Source organism: Sebastes fasciatus, chromosome 11 (genome assembly GCF_043250625.1).
Source record: "Sebastes fasciatus isolate fSebFas1 chromosome 11, fSebFas1.pri, whole genome shotgun sequence".
Lineage (NCBI taxonomy): Eukaryota > Metazoa > Chordata > Actinopteri > Perciformes > Sebastidae > Sebastes > Sebastes fasciatus.
Genome location: NC_133805.1, coordinates 7,253,208 through 7,271,960, shown reverse-complemented (window position 1 = coordinate 7,271,960; position 18,753 = coordinate 7,253,208). Strand labels below are relative to the sequence as shown.

General features: G+C 39.8%; 1 protein-coding gene across 1 annotated transcript; it reads left to right on the top strand.

Moving 5' to 3' along the window:
* Positions 1 to 638: 638 nt before the first annotated feature.
* Positions 639 to 18,014, top strand: LOC141776556 (cysteine-rich secretory protein LCCL domain-containing 1-like). The gene is made up of 15 exons (XM_074650240.1): positions 639 to 890; positions 2,740 to 3,058; positions 7,332 to 7,450; positions 10,303 to 10,435; positions 10,916 to 11,031; positions 11,696 to 11,796; positions 12,027 to 12,194; positions 12,310 to 12,370; positions 12,542 to 12,608; positions 13,223 to 13,353; positions 13,499 to 13,542; positions 13,653 to 13,725; positions 14,602 to 14,671; positions 15,607 to 15,740; positions 16,441 to 18,014. Exons 2-15 carry the CDS (start codon positions 2,792 to 2,794, stop codon positions 16,490 to 16,492), a joined length of 1,536 nt encoding a protein of 511 aa, XP_074506341.1. The 5' UTR covers positions 639 to 890; positions 2,740 to 2,791; the 3' UTR covers positions 16,493 to 18,014.
* The last annotated feature ends 739 nt before the right edge of the window (positions 18,015 to 18,753 follow it).

Here is an 18,753-nt window from a genome sequence, read left to right as displayed (position 1 = left end):
TTGATCAGCGCTGCCTAGTTTGACCGTTTGATTGGAGGTCGCGAGTGATTGACAGCTGCTCAGAGACGGCAAGACTCCAGCTCGGCTCTGATTGGTTGTTTTCCTCCAGTCTGTGAAATCTTGCAGATGCAATTAGGAGCACCGGAGGACACAGAGGCACATGATTTTTTTCAGATTACCTGTCTCATGCACTACTGTCAGGATATAGTGACTGTTTTATAAAAAATAACTTTTTTTTTTAATCATATTTGCTCCATTTCTCCCCACTGCTGCTTTAATCCTTAGGAATCTTTATATTATAGGCATTGTGGTTTTTCATCAGGGGGCTTTATATTATATGACTGTATTATATATAAGACTGTAGCCTATTTTCTCTGCTGCCAATAGCTAGTTTTGACCGTGTCTTCCTGTCAAACAAAAAACCTGGAAAAGGCAAGTATTTGTAACAGGAGTGGGCTGCTCTCATAACATCCACAAGTTTACCTTCACGTCACTTCTAGTGCGATCAGGATCAGGTGCCTCCTCAAATAGATCAACGCTGGAGTTTCAACAGATGTGTGTGTGTGTGTGTGTGTGTGTGTGTGTGTGTGTGTGGAGGCGTGGTCCTCTGCTTTGCGCGTTGCTAAGCGCAAATTTGGCATATAAACGCAAAATGAGCAGCCAGTAGAGAGCACTGAGCCAGCAGAGGAATTCAACAGGTCTACCTATATAGACATCTCTCTCTCTCTGTCTCTTCCAGTGTGGATGTGTAGAGACTGCATGCACTCATTCTGTGTGATGGATGGAATTAAAGGCTCCATGGTTTGGAAAACAGTCACTCTGCAATAACCTCAAGAAGTTCTGGCATCTGGAATATTGCACCTGGGAGATCAGTTTGGTGGAATTTAAAGGTAAACCTGCAATTTACTAGTTTACTATAAAATGACTGTTATTATTCAGGACATGTGTTTGTTCATCACAAGTGAGCTTATAGCGAACCACGTTTTGTGTTTTGTGTTTTTTTTTATTATTTTACAATATGTTCTATAATAGAATAGAATAGAAAGCTTTATTGTCATTGTATTAAATACAACTTCAGAGATTCACAGTTGCCACTTCTGGTCAGTGCTTTAAAACAAATACTTGACAAGACTAAACGAGGCAGATAAAACATATAACAGGTAAAACACACACACACAGTTATAATAAGACAAATAAAACAGGTGAAGTAGATGTAATAAATAAACAGAAGTGTTACACTAGAAGTATAAAGTATAAAAATAGATGTAATGTAAACAGAGGTAATTGCACTTGTAAAATAGGTAGGGTAGATGTAATAAATAAAATGTAAACATTGAGTGTATTACATAATTAAACTTATTATTGAACTACTTTTTGTATAAAAATATCACTGGGATATTTTTTTATTTCTTGAAGGGGTCATTGAAAGAAAAGATAATAATTATAATTTAATCTGTTGTTTTTTTTAATATAAAAAAATAGCCTCCCTCCAGTGCATGACTCAGGCATGCGCACTAAGTCCCATATGCTCTGTAGCATAACGTGTGAACACTGGGTTTACACTGGTCCTTCTGTGTGTGTAGTGATGCAGTGACCTGCGGATGCACTCAGACTGCTGAAGGATATATTTGCCTTTACTGTTTGAAGTGAAGTCCCCCCCTATAATTACAGCATTATTTAAACAGAGACAGAGGACAGATTCAAGGTTGTCTTTTATGAAGATGCTGTGGTGTAGGTAAGCTTGCTAAGAAGGGAGGAAATTAAAGCAGCAGTGGGGCAAATAAGATTAACAAAAAGTATTTTTTTATAAAACGGTCACTATGTCCTGACAGTAGTACATGAGTCAGGTAATCTGAAAAACATCATGTGCCTCTGTGTCCTCCGGTGCTCCTAATGGCACCTGCAAGATTTCACCAACCGAAGGTAAACAACCAATCAGAGCCGAGCTGGAGCCTTGCCGTCTCTGAGCAGCTGTCAATCACTCGCAAACTCCGATCAAATGGTCAAACTAGGCAGCGCTGATCAAATATGAATCAATATTCTGTTACTATAAAGCCTATTTCTCGCCTCAAATGTTTTCATCACATCTTGTAGCATTTTAGCTGCAAAATGAGAAAGTTTGCTCCGGATGGTGGGCGGTGCTTGGTATTTCCTCAACTGATCTCAATATAGCTGCCAGGTCACAAAGTTTCTCATTTTCCAGCTAAACAGTACACTACAAGATGTTTCTGGAAACATTTGAGGAGAGAAATAGGCATTACAGTAACAGAATATTGATTCATATTTGATCAGCGCTGCCTAGTTTGACCATTTAATCAGAGTTTGCAAGTGATTGACAGCTGCCTCCGTTGAATGAGCAGCCAATAGGAACGCTCTCTCTCTCTGAAATGACCTGTGATTGGTCAAAGTCTAGATTTTTTAAAGCCTGAAAACAGAGTCATGAGGAGGTGCAGAAGTGTAGTTTTCTCTCAGAACACTTGAATTACAATATGCTGAAAGGTTATTATGGAATTTTTGCCCAATGATGCCAAAAACATTCTGCTTACTGCCACTTTAAAGTGTGCCGATGTACAGTTACCCAGAAGTCCAAGTTCTTCTATTTTCAAAAAGCACCAAATAATGAGCTAATAGCGAGCAGTGCAGCAAACAGCTGCATGGAAATGTTCATATGCAGCAAGTGAACAGTCTGAAAGAATAAAGCTGAAATTCAAACTAAAGCTCACTCTCTCTGTTTTGCAGACATCAGTAAGTATACTCTTCATTCAGCAGCGGTAGCTGTTTTTCCCCCGTCATGAAGAGGTCTCTTCCCCTGCCCGGCTGGGTTAGAGCGGCGAGCTTGCTCCTGTGTTTGACCCGGACCGTCCTGGCCGTGGTCCTCACCAACTCCACGCAACTCGAGTCCATCCTGGACAAGTACAGGGTCAAGGATGAGGAGTGGTGGAGAGCCAGGTCGAGAGGGAAGAGGGCCATCAGCGAGGGGGACATGCACCTCATCCTGGACTTGCACAACCAGCTGCGGGGTCAGGTCCACCCTCCTGCCGCCAACATGGAGTACATGGTAAGGACACAGCTGTCGGTCATGTACTGTTGGTGCTGTTAGCACTGTTAGCTACCATGTTGAGAGCTGTGTGGAGGCAATGGAGGCAATAGAAATGCTCCTTTAAAGAGCCAGAAAAAGCCACGTTCATGACTAGCCCATCCACTGTGTTGTATTTCCTCACCGTGTGTAAGCAGAGGGCTACCTCCGGGTCTGAGAAGTGAAGTCCATGTGTTTAAGTGCCTTAAACCTGCATTCTTTCTAACAGCCAGCAGGGGTAACATCTTGGTCACCTGAAAATGTCTTATTCAGCATTCGGTTGTACTTAGCTCCACCCTCTCTTGTCACTTCTGGTTGCAAAAATACAAGATGACGACGGCAAAAATGCCAAACTCAAGACTTCAAAACGTCAGATCACAAACCAATGGGTGACGTCAAGGTGACTACGTCAACTTCTTAGATACAGTCTATGGCAGCAACAGTAACTTGTATGTGTTTATCATCCATGAGGCAAACATAAAAAAACATAAATCAGGATGAATAATCTGGATAAGTTTGTTTGTGTCTGTGCCCTGTGACTGCATGAGTATATACAGTATGTATCATACAATAAAAGATTGCACACACTACTCTCTGAGGGTCGACATCTAGTAAAACTGTCCAAATGAGGGAGGTTTGACACTAAAGTCATGAGTCTATCTCAGAGGAAAGCACTTTCCTGACTCTGCCAGCTCTGTCAGCTAAAGACAACGGAGTAGGGGAAAGAAAGGCGGAGAGAATGATCGAAATCTGAAATCCAAAGCCGCCATCTGGCTAGCTGTAGCTCCGGCCTCCTGCTTGTCCGCCCTCGCTGACCCTGGCCCATATCCAGCTTTCTCCCCCGCAGTGTTGTCCTGCCCTCTACCTCAACCATCCTGCCCTCCCTCCTTCCCTTCCTGCCCTGCGTCTCCTTACTCTATCACTCCATTTCTCCTCCTGCTGACTCTCTTTCTCCCTTCCTCGCTCTTTTTGCCTTCCTGATCTTCAGCCTCACAGGCTTCCCCTCAGGCTTTTCTTCGCCCAGCTCACTCAAACCCTGGCCGAGGCCGGTGTTATCTTTTGTTTGATCCTCCATGCATCTCATTTTGGGTGCCGCGGCGGTGAATCTATTTCAAACATGACGAGCCCTCGCCGTTTGAAGTGCCGGGCACGATAGTGTAAATGTATGTCATGTAAACTAATCCAGTGTTTCTTTAGCAAGGGATACTATTACTGATGATAATGATGTGGTAAGGCCTGGGGACTGATGAGGGCCAAGTATTTGGTTTTCAGATTGTAGGATTTGGAGGCCAAAAGGGCTGCACTTTCATTGCAGCTCTGACTTCTTAATTTCATACAAAAGCCATTCAGCAAATGCCTTTAAAGCACTGTTGCGTTAGTTAATCTAAAGCATGTCATCTCTTGCCCAGCAGATTTTCACGAGACCGCTTTAAAAGTTGAATTACAAGCATGTACGTGATGCATTTTGCGTACTTTGAATTCCCAAAGCAAAGCATGGCTTCTCGTTTTATTCCTCAATATTGCTTTTTTGAATTTGCCCTAAACCTACTGCTGTAAGACTGCACATCTTGCACGTAGTTCTGTAGCAGAGGTGGTCCTGGCAGATGGCTGGAAACAGCTCTGTATTTTTGGGAACTTAATGCCCTTTGGAATGCAAAAGGAGATTGGTAGTTGTTACTGTGACCTTTCTCCAAAGGCTGGCGGGCAGTCCATCTTCCTCTCTGCTGGATAATTGAGGGTGAAGAATAACAAGAACACAGAGAGAATAATGAGCTGGCAGAGGACATTAGTATCCGCTGAAGATTGTTTGAAGTGAAAGCTTTGAGTTGAACTCGAATTTCATTATAACCTGCAAGAGTAGTGACATATGGCTTGTGCAGGTGGGCAGTATTGCCTTATAAGAAGTCTTAAGGGCTCATTATGGGTTCTACAAAGTGTTGTCTGAAAATGTCTAAAGGCGGAAGTCTTTTTATCAGGGGCGGACTGGCCATTGGGAAGTTCGGGAAGACTCCCGAACGTCCGATCCATTTCAGGCTGAGCCGCCTGTCAGACTGGCTCCTTCCAATCTGGACTGATCCTTGTTTTTGTTGAAATCTGAATGGCTCAGTCATTTTCATCGTGAACGTGACGAATGTACAAGCCGTTGTTATGATACGTACATGGAACAAAGCGACGTTTGCCGACCATTTTCACACCACTCTCAATCACCACTTAGCTTCATTCCAGACGCCCATGTCGTGAAAATATCTGTGTATTGGAATGATCAGACGAGATTAAGATGAAAGATGAGAAGAGCCTTTTGTGTGCGTCCTCTGACTTTACTCATTTGAAGTTTTCCTCACTTCCGTTTCTCTTCTTGAGCACAGATTCACTTAAGCTGAACATCCAATCAGAGTTATTTCTCTAACCGACGGGCTCCGCCGGCGAGTCAACATGCTGAATCGGTCGAAAAACCTTAAGTTAAATTAAAGTTCGGTCATCAAAACTGGAATGATAAGAATTCTACCCAACGATTACAATATAATGCAAAGATCATGGAAAAATATAGTATCACATGGCAAACTTGCAGGAGGTTGGAGCAGAAAATCACTTCAGTACTGGTGAAGTAAAGAGTCAAAATATCTCTTCTCCAATCAGGCCTGAACAGTAAGCAGCAGCACAGTGAAGGGGCAACAGTGTGCACAGTGTGTTAGCCTCACCAACCATATGGAACGCATTATGGTAGTCAATCAGAGCAGTTACAACTCCACACTTAAGCATTATCCTATTAGTTTTGACGCGTGATAGCCGTAATGCAACCAAACAGTATGCCGGCAGCAGAGCACACTGCACCTATTCTTCTCCCTCCCCAACAAAGTCAACAGTACATTAACTTCTGCCGCAATATGTGAATTGCTCAATCTTATACCCATGGTCTGCTTTCCTGCTTTGTTCAAAACAGTTTTCAGGTATTTTGACTACAATTGAGTTTAATTTTCTCATTTTGTTTTACAGTAGAGATGGCATCAAGCCTCCAAACAGAGACTCTCTGTTTTGGTAGCTTTTATTTGTCAGCTTTTTTTTCTCTCTCAGCTTGTTTTACGAGACCAAAACTTACTGGAAACAAGCTATGAAACAACCACATTGAATAGTAGCACCGAGCTGCAAGTTGATGTGGTGGTGGTGATACCTCTCTGTTTCCCTTCTCTCTCATGTACGTGTCTGTGTGTAAGAGAGTGAATGTGAGAGGCCTCCTTTTGACTATACTGTGTTAAATTTGCGAGAGGCTTGCGTACAGCCACTGTGCCTCGAAGGAAAGAGCAGGTTCACTTTGCCTCAAGTATGGATGGTTGCTTTCTGATTAGTTTCATTGGAATTTATGGTAGCTTAGTTTACTCAGAGAGGATGATGAGATAGCTGAAAAATGTAATGAGTTGCAATCAAAGCCACAACTACAGTAAGTGGCCACTTAAATCATGAGGGTAATCCAGAGTGAAGTTTCAGGTCTGCAAACATCTGGAGGCAAAGCTGCTCTGGACTCATTGAGTTTAACCTGGAGCCCAAAAGAAAACTAATATTACCAAACCTAATGCTTTAGCATAGCTGACCCAGCGGACTACCTCCGGGTCTGAAAAGTGGAGCCAAGTGCTTTAAACTTGCATTCTTTCTAATAGTCAGCAGGGGACGACTCCCCTGGTTGCAAAAAGAAGTGTGATTGTATAGAAGTCGATGAGAAAATGACCCTACTTCTCACTTGATTTATTACCTCAGTAAACATTACAAACATGAGTTTAAATTGCTAGTTTCAAGTCTTCTTCAATACAGCATGATGTTCATTTAGTAAATTATGGTCCCATTTAGAGTCAAATAGAAAATAAAGCAGGGTATGCTTTAGGGCGTGGCTACCTTGTGATTGACAGGTCAACTGGGAGTTGTCCATTTTTTCGTCTTTACAACAGTGTGTTTTCAGTTCATGAAAGTTAATTGTAACATTTTGGTCACCTAAAAATGTCTTATTCAGCGTACAGTTGTACTTAGCTTCACCCTCTTGTATCACTTCTGGTTGCAAAACATCAAGATGGCAACAGCCAAAACACCGAACTCGAGACTTCAAAACGGCAGTCCACAAACCAATGGGTGAAGTCACGGTGACTTCGTCCACTTCTTATATACTGTCTATGAACTGACCTTCAGAGTTGACCTAAGTCCATCTTTCCTAAGGCAAATAACTCTTTAACCAAGAACCTGTGTGTTGTTCTGTGTGTGTGCTCTCCAGGTATGGGATTATGAGTTAGAGAGGAGCGCAGAGCACTGGGCACATACCTGCCGATGGGAACATGGACCGAGCCACATGTTGACACAAATAGGCCAAAATCTTGGAGCGCACTGGGGCAGGTGTGTATGTTCAAAGAAGTGGAGGGAACTGTGTTATTATGTTTTATACAACAGTAATATGATAAGAACAATAGTGTTTTATTACAATAGGCACTATCTTTTTTTCCACATCGTTGTAATACCAAATTAATTTCGTTTAAATGTAGTATGTTTTTATGATAAACTGATGACTGTGTAGTGTGAAAAAGGCTTGTAGTGAAAACCCATAGGAAATTATCACCCGTATCTAAAGTTCACCAGCGTCTTTTAGCAAAGCCTATAGTTTTTTGGTTTTCCAGGCAGCAATTTCTTTGTTTGGTTCACTCTCTGATCAGATTAATTTCTAGCAACAGCAGACATATACAGACGTAGGCAAAATTGTTGGTACCCTTCCGTTAAAGAGAGAAAAACCCACAATAGTCACTGAAATAACTTGAAACTGACAAAAGTAATAATAAATCAAAATTTACTGAAAATTAACTATTGAAAATCAGACATTGTTTTTGAATTGTGGTTCAACAGAATCATTTTAAAAAACAAACTAATGAAACTGGCCTGGACAAAAATGATGGTACCCCTAGAAAAGATGTAAAATAGTTTGACCATAGGGACATGTTAAACTAAGGTGTGTCCTGTAAATAGCATCATAGGTATCTTCAAACTTGTAATCAGTCAGTCTGCCTATTTAAAGGGTGAAAAGTAGTCACTGTGCTGTTTGGTATCATGGTGTGTACCACACTGAACATGGACCACAGAAAGCTAAGGAGAGAGTTGTCTCGGGAGGTTAGAAAGAAAATTATAGACCTTCATGTTAAAGGTAAAGGCTATAAGACCATCTCCAAGCAGCCTGATGTTCCTGTGACTACAGCTGCACATATTATTCAGAAGTTTAAGGTCCACGGGACTGTAGCCAACCTCCCTGGACGTGGCCGCAAGAGGAAAATTGATGACATATTGAAGAGACGGATAATACGAATGGTAACCAAAGAGCCCAGAACAACTTCCAAAGAGATTAGAGATGAACTCCAAGGTCAAGGTACATCAGTGTCAGATCGCACCATCCGTCACTGTTTGAGCCAAAGTGGACTTAATGGAAGACGACCGAGGAGGACACCAAATCATAAAAAAGCGAGATTGGAATTTTCCAAAATGCATATTGACAAGCCACAAAGCTTCTGGGAGAATGTCCTTTGGACAGATGAGACAAAACTGGAGCTTTTTGGCAAGTCACATCAGCTCTATGTTCACAGACGCAAAAATGAAGCATCCAAAGAAAAGAACACTGTACCTAATGTGAAACATGGAGGAGGCTCGGTTATGTTATGGGGCTGCTTTGTTGCATCTGGCACAGGGTGTCTTGAATCTGTGTAGGGTGCAATGAAATCTCAAGACTATCAAGGCATTCTGGAGCGAAATGTGCTGCCCAGTGTCAGAAAGCTTCGTCTCAGTCGCAGGTCATGGGTCCTCAAACAGGATAATGACCCAAAACACACAGCTAAAAACACCCAAGAATGGCTAAGAACAAAACATTGGACTATTCTGAAGTGGCCTTCTATGAGCCCGGATCTAAATCCTATTGAACATCTGTGGAAGGAGCTGAAACATGCAGTCTGGAGAAGGCACCCTTCAAACCTGAGACAGCTGGGGCAGTTTGCTCACGAGGAGTTGGCCAAAATACCTGTCGACAGGTGCAGAAGTCTCATTGAGAGTTACAGAAATCACTTGATTGCAGTGATTGCCTCAAAAGGTTGTGCAACAAAATATTAAGTTAAGGGTACCATAATTTTTGTCTCGGCCAGTTTCATTAATTTGTTTTTTTAAATGATTCTGCTGAACCATAATTCAAAAACAATAGCTGATTTTCATTAGTTCATTTTCAGTGAATTTTTATTTACTATTACTTTTGTCAGTTTCAAGTTATTTCAGTGACCATTGTTGGTTTTTCTTTCTTTAACGGAAGGGTACCAACAATTTTGCCTACGTCTGTAGCTTTCAGCAAAAAAAATCCCACTCTACGCTACCTGTCCAAAACCAAACAGCAGTAGTCAAATACCGACTCTTGGGTGGGGATATCACGATCTAGTAGACAATACAAATACTAGTGAAATTCCAAGATTCTTGATACCCAATTTGATACCACAGTAAAAAACAATAAATAAAAACAGAAGTATCAGTTCTTGTGACATCCCTACTCTTGGGCAGTGGTAAACCTTGGCTTCTTGATACCGACACATAAAGCCCCCTTTAGAGTCATTATTAAGAACGCAAAAGTCACGTTTTACGTAACAGACATGCTTATTTTAACCCAAACCCTGATCTTTCTTCTAACCATAATTAGGCAGTTTTGTTGCCTAAACCTAACCACGATCGTTTCACAATGTTAACCACAAAAAGGCAATGACGCTGGGGGCTTCTGCCCAAGTGGCAAAATTTGATGAGTAGGGTGAGTTCTCGTTGGACAGACACAGTTAGCAACTAGCTGGGGAGCATAGTGAAGCATTTAGTAGCTAAATAGTCAGATATTTCCCTCATGAGTTGGTAGAGACCAAAACAGAGCTAAAACAAGAGTGAATATTGGACTTAAATCTATCAGGTAGTCAGAAACACAACTCCTAATGTATGTTAATGTTGCTCCAGGTCTGCTAGGTGTGTAAATACGCAACTGTTTGCTAACATGTTTGCCTTTAGAAGTTCAAAATATGTCAGTGTTAATATGTTTTTTCAGCTTGTAATGCTGCCCCCAAGTGGCTAAAAATAGTAAATATATCTTATATTTCATTAAGAACTTAATGTATGATTCCAAAATGGACTGGTATATATAAATGGTGATATAATGAAAGGATACAGTATAAACACCTTTTGTGTGACTTTAGGGACCGCCCCCCTACCTACCATGTCCAGGCCTGGTATGATGAGGTGAGGCACTACACCTATCCCTACTCCCAGGAGTGTAACCCACACTGCCCACTCAGGTGTTCAGGACCTGTTTGTACTCACTACACTCAGGTAAGAGCTTTTTTATTTCTGTCTTGTCTGATCTTGTCTTAAAGGGTTAATAATGCCTTGGGACCATTTTAGGCTTTTACTTAAAAAGAAAAAAAGAACATTTCAAATGTTTGAAAAAACTCTATTATGGAACGGCCCTGCATACCTACACAGGTGTTTTAATGACTCAGGCTGATTAGACCTCAAAGAAGAGATCCACTCCGTTAAAATGAGTAAAAACACCTGTGTGGAGGATGTTTAGTGGCTTTAAGAAGTCATTTTCTTTATCAGATCTGTTTGATTAAATTCTTCCAGGTTATAAAAGTGTATCATTATTTTTTATGTTACTGTGAGAGCCGCTTGAAATCATGTAAAATCATGCTGTACTGCAGATCGTGCGATACTAACACCTGATGGCCGCTGCCTTTTAAAAAATCAGCTACAAATGTGAGAGGACCGCTGAACACTTTACTTTGTTTTTGTGTGTGTTTCAATTTTCAGTTGGTGTGGGCGACTAGCAATCGTATTGGCTGTGCCATCAACGTGTGTTACAACATGAACGTGTGGGGAATGATCTGGACTAAAGCGGTCTATCTGGTCTGCAACTACTCTCCACCGTACGTTTTTGCTTCTTTCAATACCATGTGATGCAACATCCTTAAAATAACAGAGATGCAAACTAAAATCATAAATGTAGTGGTAATAACTCCAAACAAGAAATACAAACAAGATGCAAAATATGAACAGTATCAGTGTTTTTACATGTATATGTGGGAAAAGTTGTATAACACCTTTTGTGACGAAAGGCCTTTTCACACTGGGGGCGTGACGAATAAACGACACGAAAATGCGAAATACTCGCTAGCGAGTACTATATGTATTGTTGTTTGTGTTGTATGGACTTCGAGTCTGTCAATAAAGATGAATTGAATTGAATTGAATTATATGTATAGGGCTTTTATTGTGAAAGGTAAGAACGGAGGGAGTGGATTTGGTCTGCACTTCCTTTTTTCAAGTTTGAGACAGAAGTCTCAAGGAGCAATGCTAAATTACGTGAATGAATGCAGTTTCACAAACATAATGAAATATTATTCTAGCAGCTAAAATAATTTCCAGTAGTTTAAATGTATTAACTTCAATACACCTCCTTTTGCTTATAAAAACATTAAAATAAATCAGATTGCCAAAATCCTTGAACATTGTTTATTTTAGAACACCATTTTTTGTCTTTTTTTTAACTGATAAAATTCCTTTCATTATTATTATTATTTTTTTTCTCAGGGGGAACTGGTGGGGTCATGCTCCATACAAATATGGAACTCCCTGTTCTGCCTGTCCAGCTAGCTATGGTGGAGGCTGCAGGGACAACCTCTGCTACAAAGGTGGGTTTTCTGCCATGTTTTATCTCCTTACATACCTCTGTACCTACCCAAAATTGTTATTAATAGTTTTACTGAAAGAAAATGGGTAGTTTTTAATAATTCACAACATTTGTCAAGTATTTCCACATCAAAAAATATAAATTTTGAGACATAAATACAAGTTGTATCAATGTAAGACAAAGAAAATGATCAAATCATCGTAACAAATCAATGACAATCCGTACTTTCAGACGGGGGCGTTGACAGGCGACCAGCTCCTGAGATTGAGGAGACCAACTACATTGAACCTGAACCAGAACCAGTAAGGGACCGGGATCCCCAACCCAGGGCCCAGACACCAGACCCCTCGCCCAATGACAACCTAGAGAGGAACCAGGTTGTCAGCACAGAGCAGATGTGTAAGGATTGCTCCCACAATACTTCATCTCTGTGAATAGTGCAGTTTTGGGAGTGTACAATATTACTATTATTAAAATGAGGTTGTGAAAAGCTGTTGCTTGTTTGTTAATTTAGGTCAACAGGTCGACTGTGAGACCAAGCTCAGAGATCAGTGCAAGGGGACGACCTGTAACAGGTAAATGCTCCGGAATATGGTGACAAATAATGCTGTCTATGCAAATTCTGGGAAACATTTTGTGATGGGAATTATCAGGACAGTTGAGATAGAATCAATATTATGTGCTTAAATTAAAAATAAAGCACCAGTGATAAGATGTGTTCACTTTACTGTTGTTCCTGTCCACAGATACGAGTGTCCACCTGGCTGCCTCGACACGCCTGGAAAAGCGGTCGGGACTGGATATTATGACATGGTAAAGGATCACCAGAGACAACTTCAATTTTCAGTGCATTTTCTAAAACTGGCATTTACATTTTAATACTTTTAACATCCTAAGTTTTGTCAATCGCTTGTCAAGCAGTTTGAAGTGCATTTGATCTGTTCGAAAGGTGCTATATAAATAAAATTTGATTGATTGATTGATTGGCTGACCTAAACGCCAGCATCTGGCCCAACAATGACAAAAAACGTTGTTTAGTAGTTATTCTTAATGGTATTTTAGAGTTTGTCATTTCCTGGGAAACAATAAAAAATATTGATGACTCATCCTGCACTCGGGGGCATATACTAATTCTGTGTGTGATCGCAGGGATGAGCATGCGTCTCTCATTCACCAGCAAATCATTGGTGAAATCCGCTGGCGTAGGCGATAGTGGTCGCAAGAAGTCTCCTTGTTGAGCTCGTAGCTAATGTCAATCTGAAATTTGGCGCAGGGGAGCATATTGGCTACTGTAAACACCAATCAATAGCTTCCTCCCTAGCATACTGATTTTACAGGAAACACGTAAATAGCACAAGCTCTTTGATGGGAAATTTAAGCTATATCTCGCTGCACATTAACATTCCCGTCTTTGTCTTTTACTGCAGCAATCCAGTGTTTGTGGAGCTGGTTTACACTCTGGTGTTATTGACAATGATGGAGGATGGCTGGATGTGACCAGACTGGGCAGAAAACAACAATTCACCAAGTCATACAAGAATGGTATTCAATCAATTGGGTATGAATCAGTCTCTGTATTTAGTCTTTATCTCTTCTAGTATTTAGTAAAAAGTGTTTAGTTTAATACAGACTTTATGGGAACTAATGATGCGTGGCTATGCAGCACAGACTATAACTTCATGCAGTTTTCTTTAAATTCACAGGAAAAACAGAAGTGCAAATTCCTTCAAAGTAGAGTCGGTGCCTGGTAAGGAGCATACATGTACAAATATGTATCACTTTGAGGACACAGATACAGTAACATGTTGTCAGTATGCAGAAACTCTGTCATTTTGCTATGCCTTTTTCTTCTCCCAGTCAAGGCAGTAACATGCGACACCACCGTTGCACTTTTCTGCCCTTTCAAGAAGCCTGTACGACACTGTCCCAGGTAACTTTACATTTATTCACTTAGGAGACTGAAAACATCTCACTGTTTGGATTAAACCACGACCGGCAGAGCCAATGAGTCACATCTAGTCATTTTAGGGGCAAAAGCACGGGACACATCCTCTTATACAACCATGGTCTGTGGTCTATTAGACATCTATTTTGGAGGTCCTTGACATGAAAAAGTGTGCTGGATTATTCTAACTTCCATTTATGTCCATTGTTCACTTTATGCTCTTCTGGGAAGCGGCCGGGCAAAAAAGTTTAATACATAAATAAGTAAGTAAGTAAATATTCATAATAGTATTCATATTTATAATTTTTCATTGTTCAACAACAGGCCCTTTCGGTAGAGACATTAAAATTATAACAGATGTTTTACTGGCGTCCGATCGTAGGCGTAGCTCTGCTGCTGGGTGCTGACGTTGCATTGGAACGAACAATTGACTTTCACTTCTTAGCGATATATGTTTTTTTACTTAGCTAACGTTACCTGTTACGTTAAGTTACTGTTCAGGTTCTTATCGAACTCCTAGCATCGTTGTCAAAAGTAACGCTATATAGAAGGTAAAAGTAGAAGGACAAAATTGTGCGCATATTGTAGGGAGACGCCACCGCAGTAACTTGTCTACTTCCAGTATTCACGGTATTTTTATATTATATCTTGACAAAGGTAACCTGCTTTGCCATTTATAATTTACTTTTATTTACAATCCAACAACCTGTAGTTCTTTAACTGTGCCTAAATATTGTTAATTCAACCAGTGAGATTATTTAGGCCTCCAGATCCTTCAGATCCTACTGTCCAGTAAGAACATACAGTAATTCCATTAATTGTATGTATTGACCTAAAGTGAGCTCTGGCTTTTTTCTTCAGGTTGTATTGTCCCAGGAACTGTCTGCGTGACAGTCAAGCCCGAGTCATTGGGACAAAATACTACTCAGATGTAAGTTCTTGCATCATTGTCACAAATTCACCATTAAAGTCTTTCATTGGTTTTATTGGGAACAATAGACGCCATTCACAGCAGCCATTTGGACTTAGCCTAGCCAGTAAAGCACGGGTGTAATTAACAAGTAAGCCATACCATCAGTGGCACAAACCAAATCAGCATGCACAATATCAGAGACTTTAAAGAGTAAATGAAATCCAGTCTTAATTAATTATTAGTTGCACTGAGGCCTTGTTCAGACTGCCAGCCCAAATCTGTTTTTGTGGCACATCCAGATTGATTTTAGAAAGTCTGGACAGCAGAAAACCACATGAAATGTGATTTTTGCATGCCGAGGACTACATGTTCCCATATTTGAGAGATAAATCGGATTGGCCTGCAGTCTGTACGTTGCCTTATTTTCCTGTTTTGCACTGACACTTATTTGCCCACACACACATTTTTCACAGCAAACATTTTGATGTGTCAAAGCACAGGTGTAACTAATAACATTAATAACTATGGCTCCGTTCCATACCAATGAGCCACTATACGTAATACCAGGACCCTGAAATCTGGAATGCAGCCTTTATTAAGATTATTATTTACACCTGTGCCTTTTCAGCTACAACATTTTAAAATGTCTCTCGTGAAACTGGTCTTCTTAATGCTCCAAGGAGCTAAATGTTGTTTTGGGATTCAACCCGTAATTTCACCATCAGACTTAAACACATATAACAACCCATTCTCAAAAAAGGCGTCATCTTCTCTGTTTATTATGTTACCACACATACCGTAGAGGGGCCATTTGAATTTTTATGATTTTATGATGATGATAAATATTGGCAGCAGTCACCAACCAGACTGCATTTATCCTCTAGAGAACAGGGCAAGTTCTTTTTATTCTTATATGAATGATTTGATGTAACGACCTGTTTTTTCCCCCCCAGAAATCCAGTATCTGCCGAGCAGCCGTTCACGCTGGAGTGATCCAGAATGAGTCGGGAGGGTACCTCGACGTGATGCCTGTGGACAAAAGGAAGCAGTACAGTGGCAGTTACCAGAATGGCATCACCTCAGAGAGGTATGGTTAAAAAAAAAAAAAAGAAGTACATGTGTACAGTGTATATACAGAGGAAGAAATGTGCATGTAAAAAAAAATATGTACACTATAGGTTAATTTAATGAATTTCAGAATTGAGAACCGGCAAAAAATATGCAGGTTTTTAATTTATGTTATAGTAAGGCCTAGTAGTTGGACCTTGTTTTGAGTTCAAATTATGTTATCGGTCAGTGTGATGAGCAAATTCCAATGACTAGCCAATATTAGAATTAGGGCTGTCAATCGATTAAAATATTTAATCGTGATTAATCGCAAATTAATCTCACTTTTTTTTTTTGATCTGTTCAAAATGTACCTTAAAGGGAGATTTGTCAAGTATTTAATACTCTTATCAACATGGGAGTGGACAAATATGCTTGCTTTATGCAAATATGTGTATATATTTATTATTGGGAATCAATTAACAACACAAACAATGACAAATATTGTCCAGAAACCCTCACAGGTACTGCATTTAGCGTAAAAAATATGCCTCAAATCATAACATGGCAAACTGCAGCCCAACAGACAACAACCAGTATCTTCTCTCTAGCTTTAAAGTTACAACCTCCTTACAACCTAATTAGAATACATCTTTACATTATAACCTGTCATTGCTGTGAGAAACAACACGTCCATTTATCACATCGCTGTTCTCTCCCTGCTCTTCTTCTTCTCACAGCCTGATGAGCCCAACAGGTGGAAAAGCCTTCAGAGTGTTTGCAGTCATCTGAAAAACCACTCTCAAAGGACAGAGTACCATCAAACATGGCCACTTCACATCCAGCAAACCCACTCATTATCATTTTACAACCTGCAATTACATTCATTCCTACAGTAAATATGTACTAAAAGTGTTAACATGGCTTCACTCAAGGCTTCCCCTCTTAAGTTTGGTCATGAGTGACCCAGTGTCCAATAATAGCTTAGCAAAGGCAGTTTGGTGAATGATGATCATGGATACTAAATTTCTAGTGCTGACTGTAATAGTCACATTGGGCCATGATATCATGACTTCATGCTTTTTATCACCTAAGGTTGAACATACACCACCAGATTTAGCACCACTCCAAATGCCTCCCACAGAGGTTTTTACCAAAGTAATTTTAGATGCAGTATGCCTCAGCTCTCTGTAGACACACACCAGCTAAATAACGGGGCAGTCAGATACCGAGTCATAAAATCTGTTCAGACATTTCATGGGAACAAAATTAGAAGACTGGTTATTCAGAATATCCGTGCTGAGATTAACACGCTGAGTATTTGATGCCCACACACACACACACACCAAAACACTATCTTGTATATGCTATGGAGGACCAAACCAGGCAAATTATTAAAGGTCCCATATTGTGCTCATTTTCAGGTTCATACTTGTATTTTGTGTTCTACTATAGAACATGTTTACATGCTGTAATGTTCAAAAAACACTTTATTTTCCTCGTACTGTCTGCCTGAATATACCTGTATTTACCTTCTGTCTGAAACGCTCCGTTTTAGTGCATTTCAACGGAATTGCGTTGCTAGGCAACAGTTTGGGTCCATATTTACTTCCTGTAAGCTGATGTTATTTACATACACTGCAACAGGAAATAAACTGGGACACATTTAGAATTTGACGTTTAAAACCGTGTAATGATCTATATAATTGTATATTTGTGACATCACAAATGGACAGAAATCCAAACGGCTTGTTTCAAATGCACAATTTCTGAATACGGGCTGGGTGTATTTCTCCGTATATTGTGCGTTTTGATAGTTTAACTGTATTTATATAGCACTTAAAACTGCTTTATGATATAAAAGACATGAAAATCTCACTTTTTACAATATGGGACCTTTAAGTAAAATTGTACGTAATCACCACAATAAATAACCAATGTGGCTTTATTTGAAACTTTACATATTGACGGTTGAATTAATCATACTTTTGTTTAACTATTAAATATAAGATACCTTAAATGGTAAGAAAGGAAAGAATTTTTCAAATGTATTTGATTTATGTAAGGTCAGGTTTGGGCCTCCATACATCACTTTTCGTCACAGTGGTAATATAGTATAGCAAAAATGCAGGCAGTGAAATACAGATTGTATATTTTTGTACATAATAATGTTGTAAATAATGTTGAACACTTTGCTATGAAATGCTTGCTAATGTTGCCTTTCTCACTAACATTTCTAATTGCCAGCCATACAAAGAGCAATACAAGCAATAAGCAGTTAGATGCTGAAACAGATTCTGCTTGCATATCATATATTTGTCACTAAAGCTTTTATTTTTCATAATGGACAAACAATAACTCTGTTATATATTCATATGTGTGTGTAAATATTGTGTATGTAACATATTGTTATATTTTATGCTGCATTTCCCAGCTTTTTGTGTTTATAGATTTATATAAATGGACCCTGGCTGGCCAGGAATGTGCATGGCAAAATCACAATTAAAATACTTGGAGATTAAATTCAAATGTTTTTTTGTGTCATTTATTATTGTTTTAAAGAGTCAGTGTTATTAAATCAATAAAATAGTCTCCTGCTCAGGATGTCTCAGAAAATTCTGCAAAAACCCAAAGTTACAGTTTGGACTCTGCTGTTCAGTTTACATTGTATTATATTACACTTGTTTTCACTTTTTGCGGACATATGGTTACAGACATATGGTTGAGTGGCCACAGTATTTTAATATCAGTCCCTACAGCGTCTAGATAATCTGAGGAATCTGGGCATTAACGTTTCAACAACGTCTCAAATTTAGATGCTGATCACAAACTTTCAAGTGAAATTTCTTTCTAGGAAGCTGTGGGTGTTTCTAGGAACTGTGGGGAGCACAGAGGAAGAGAAAGCTGCTTGTTTCAGGTCCAGGGAGGAGATCTTATCTACAGCTTGGCTTCACATGTTTCAAGTAAAGGGCAAAAAAGGTGGCGGTTCAGTCAAAACAGTAGACATTTCATTACAGTTTACGTCCTCAATCCAACTTAAAAGGACAGTTCAC

Excerpts from the sequence above, each read along its gene's own strand:
- LOC141776556 (XM_074650240.1), top strand. The coding sequence starts at position 2,792 with ATGAAGAGGTCTCTTCCCCTGCCCGGCTGGGTTAGAGCGGCGAGCTTG. Across the intron at positions 7,451-10,302 it reads CTTGGAGCGCACTGGGGCAG|GGACCGCCCCCCTACCTACC; the intron begins GTGTGTATGTTC and ends GTGTGACTTTAG. Across the intron at positions 12,195-12,309 it reads TGTCAGCACAGAGCAGATGT|GTCAACAGGTCGACTGTGAG; the intron begins GTAAGGATTGCT and ends TTGTTAATTTAG.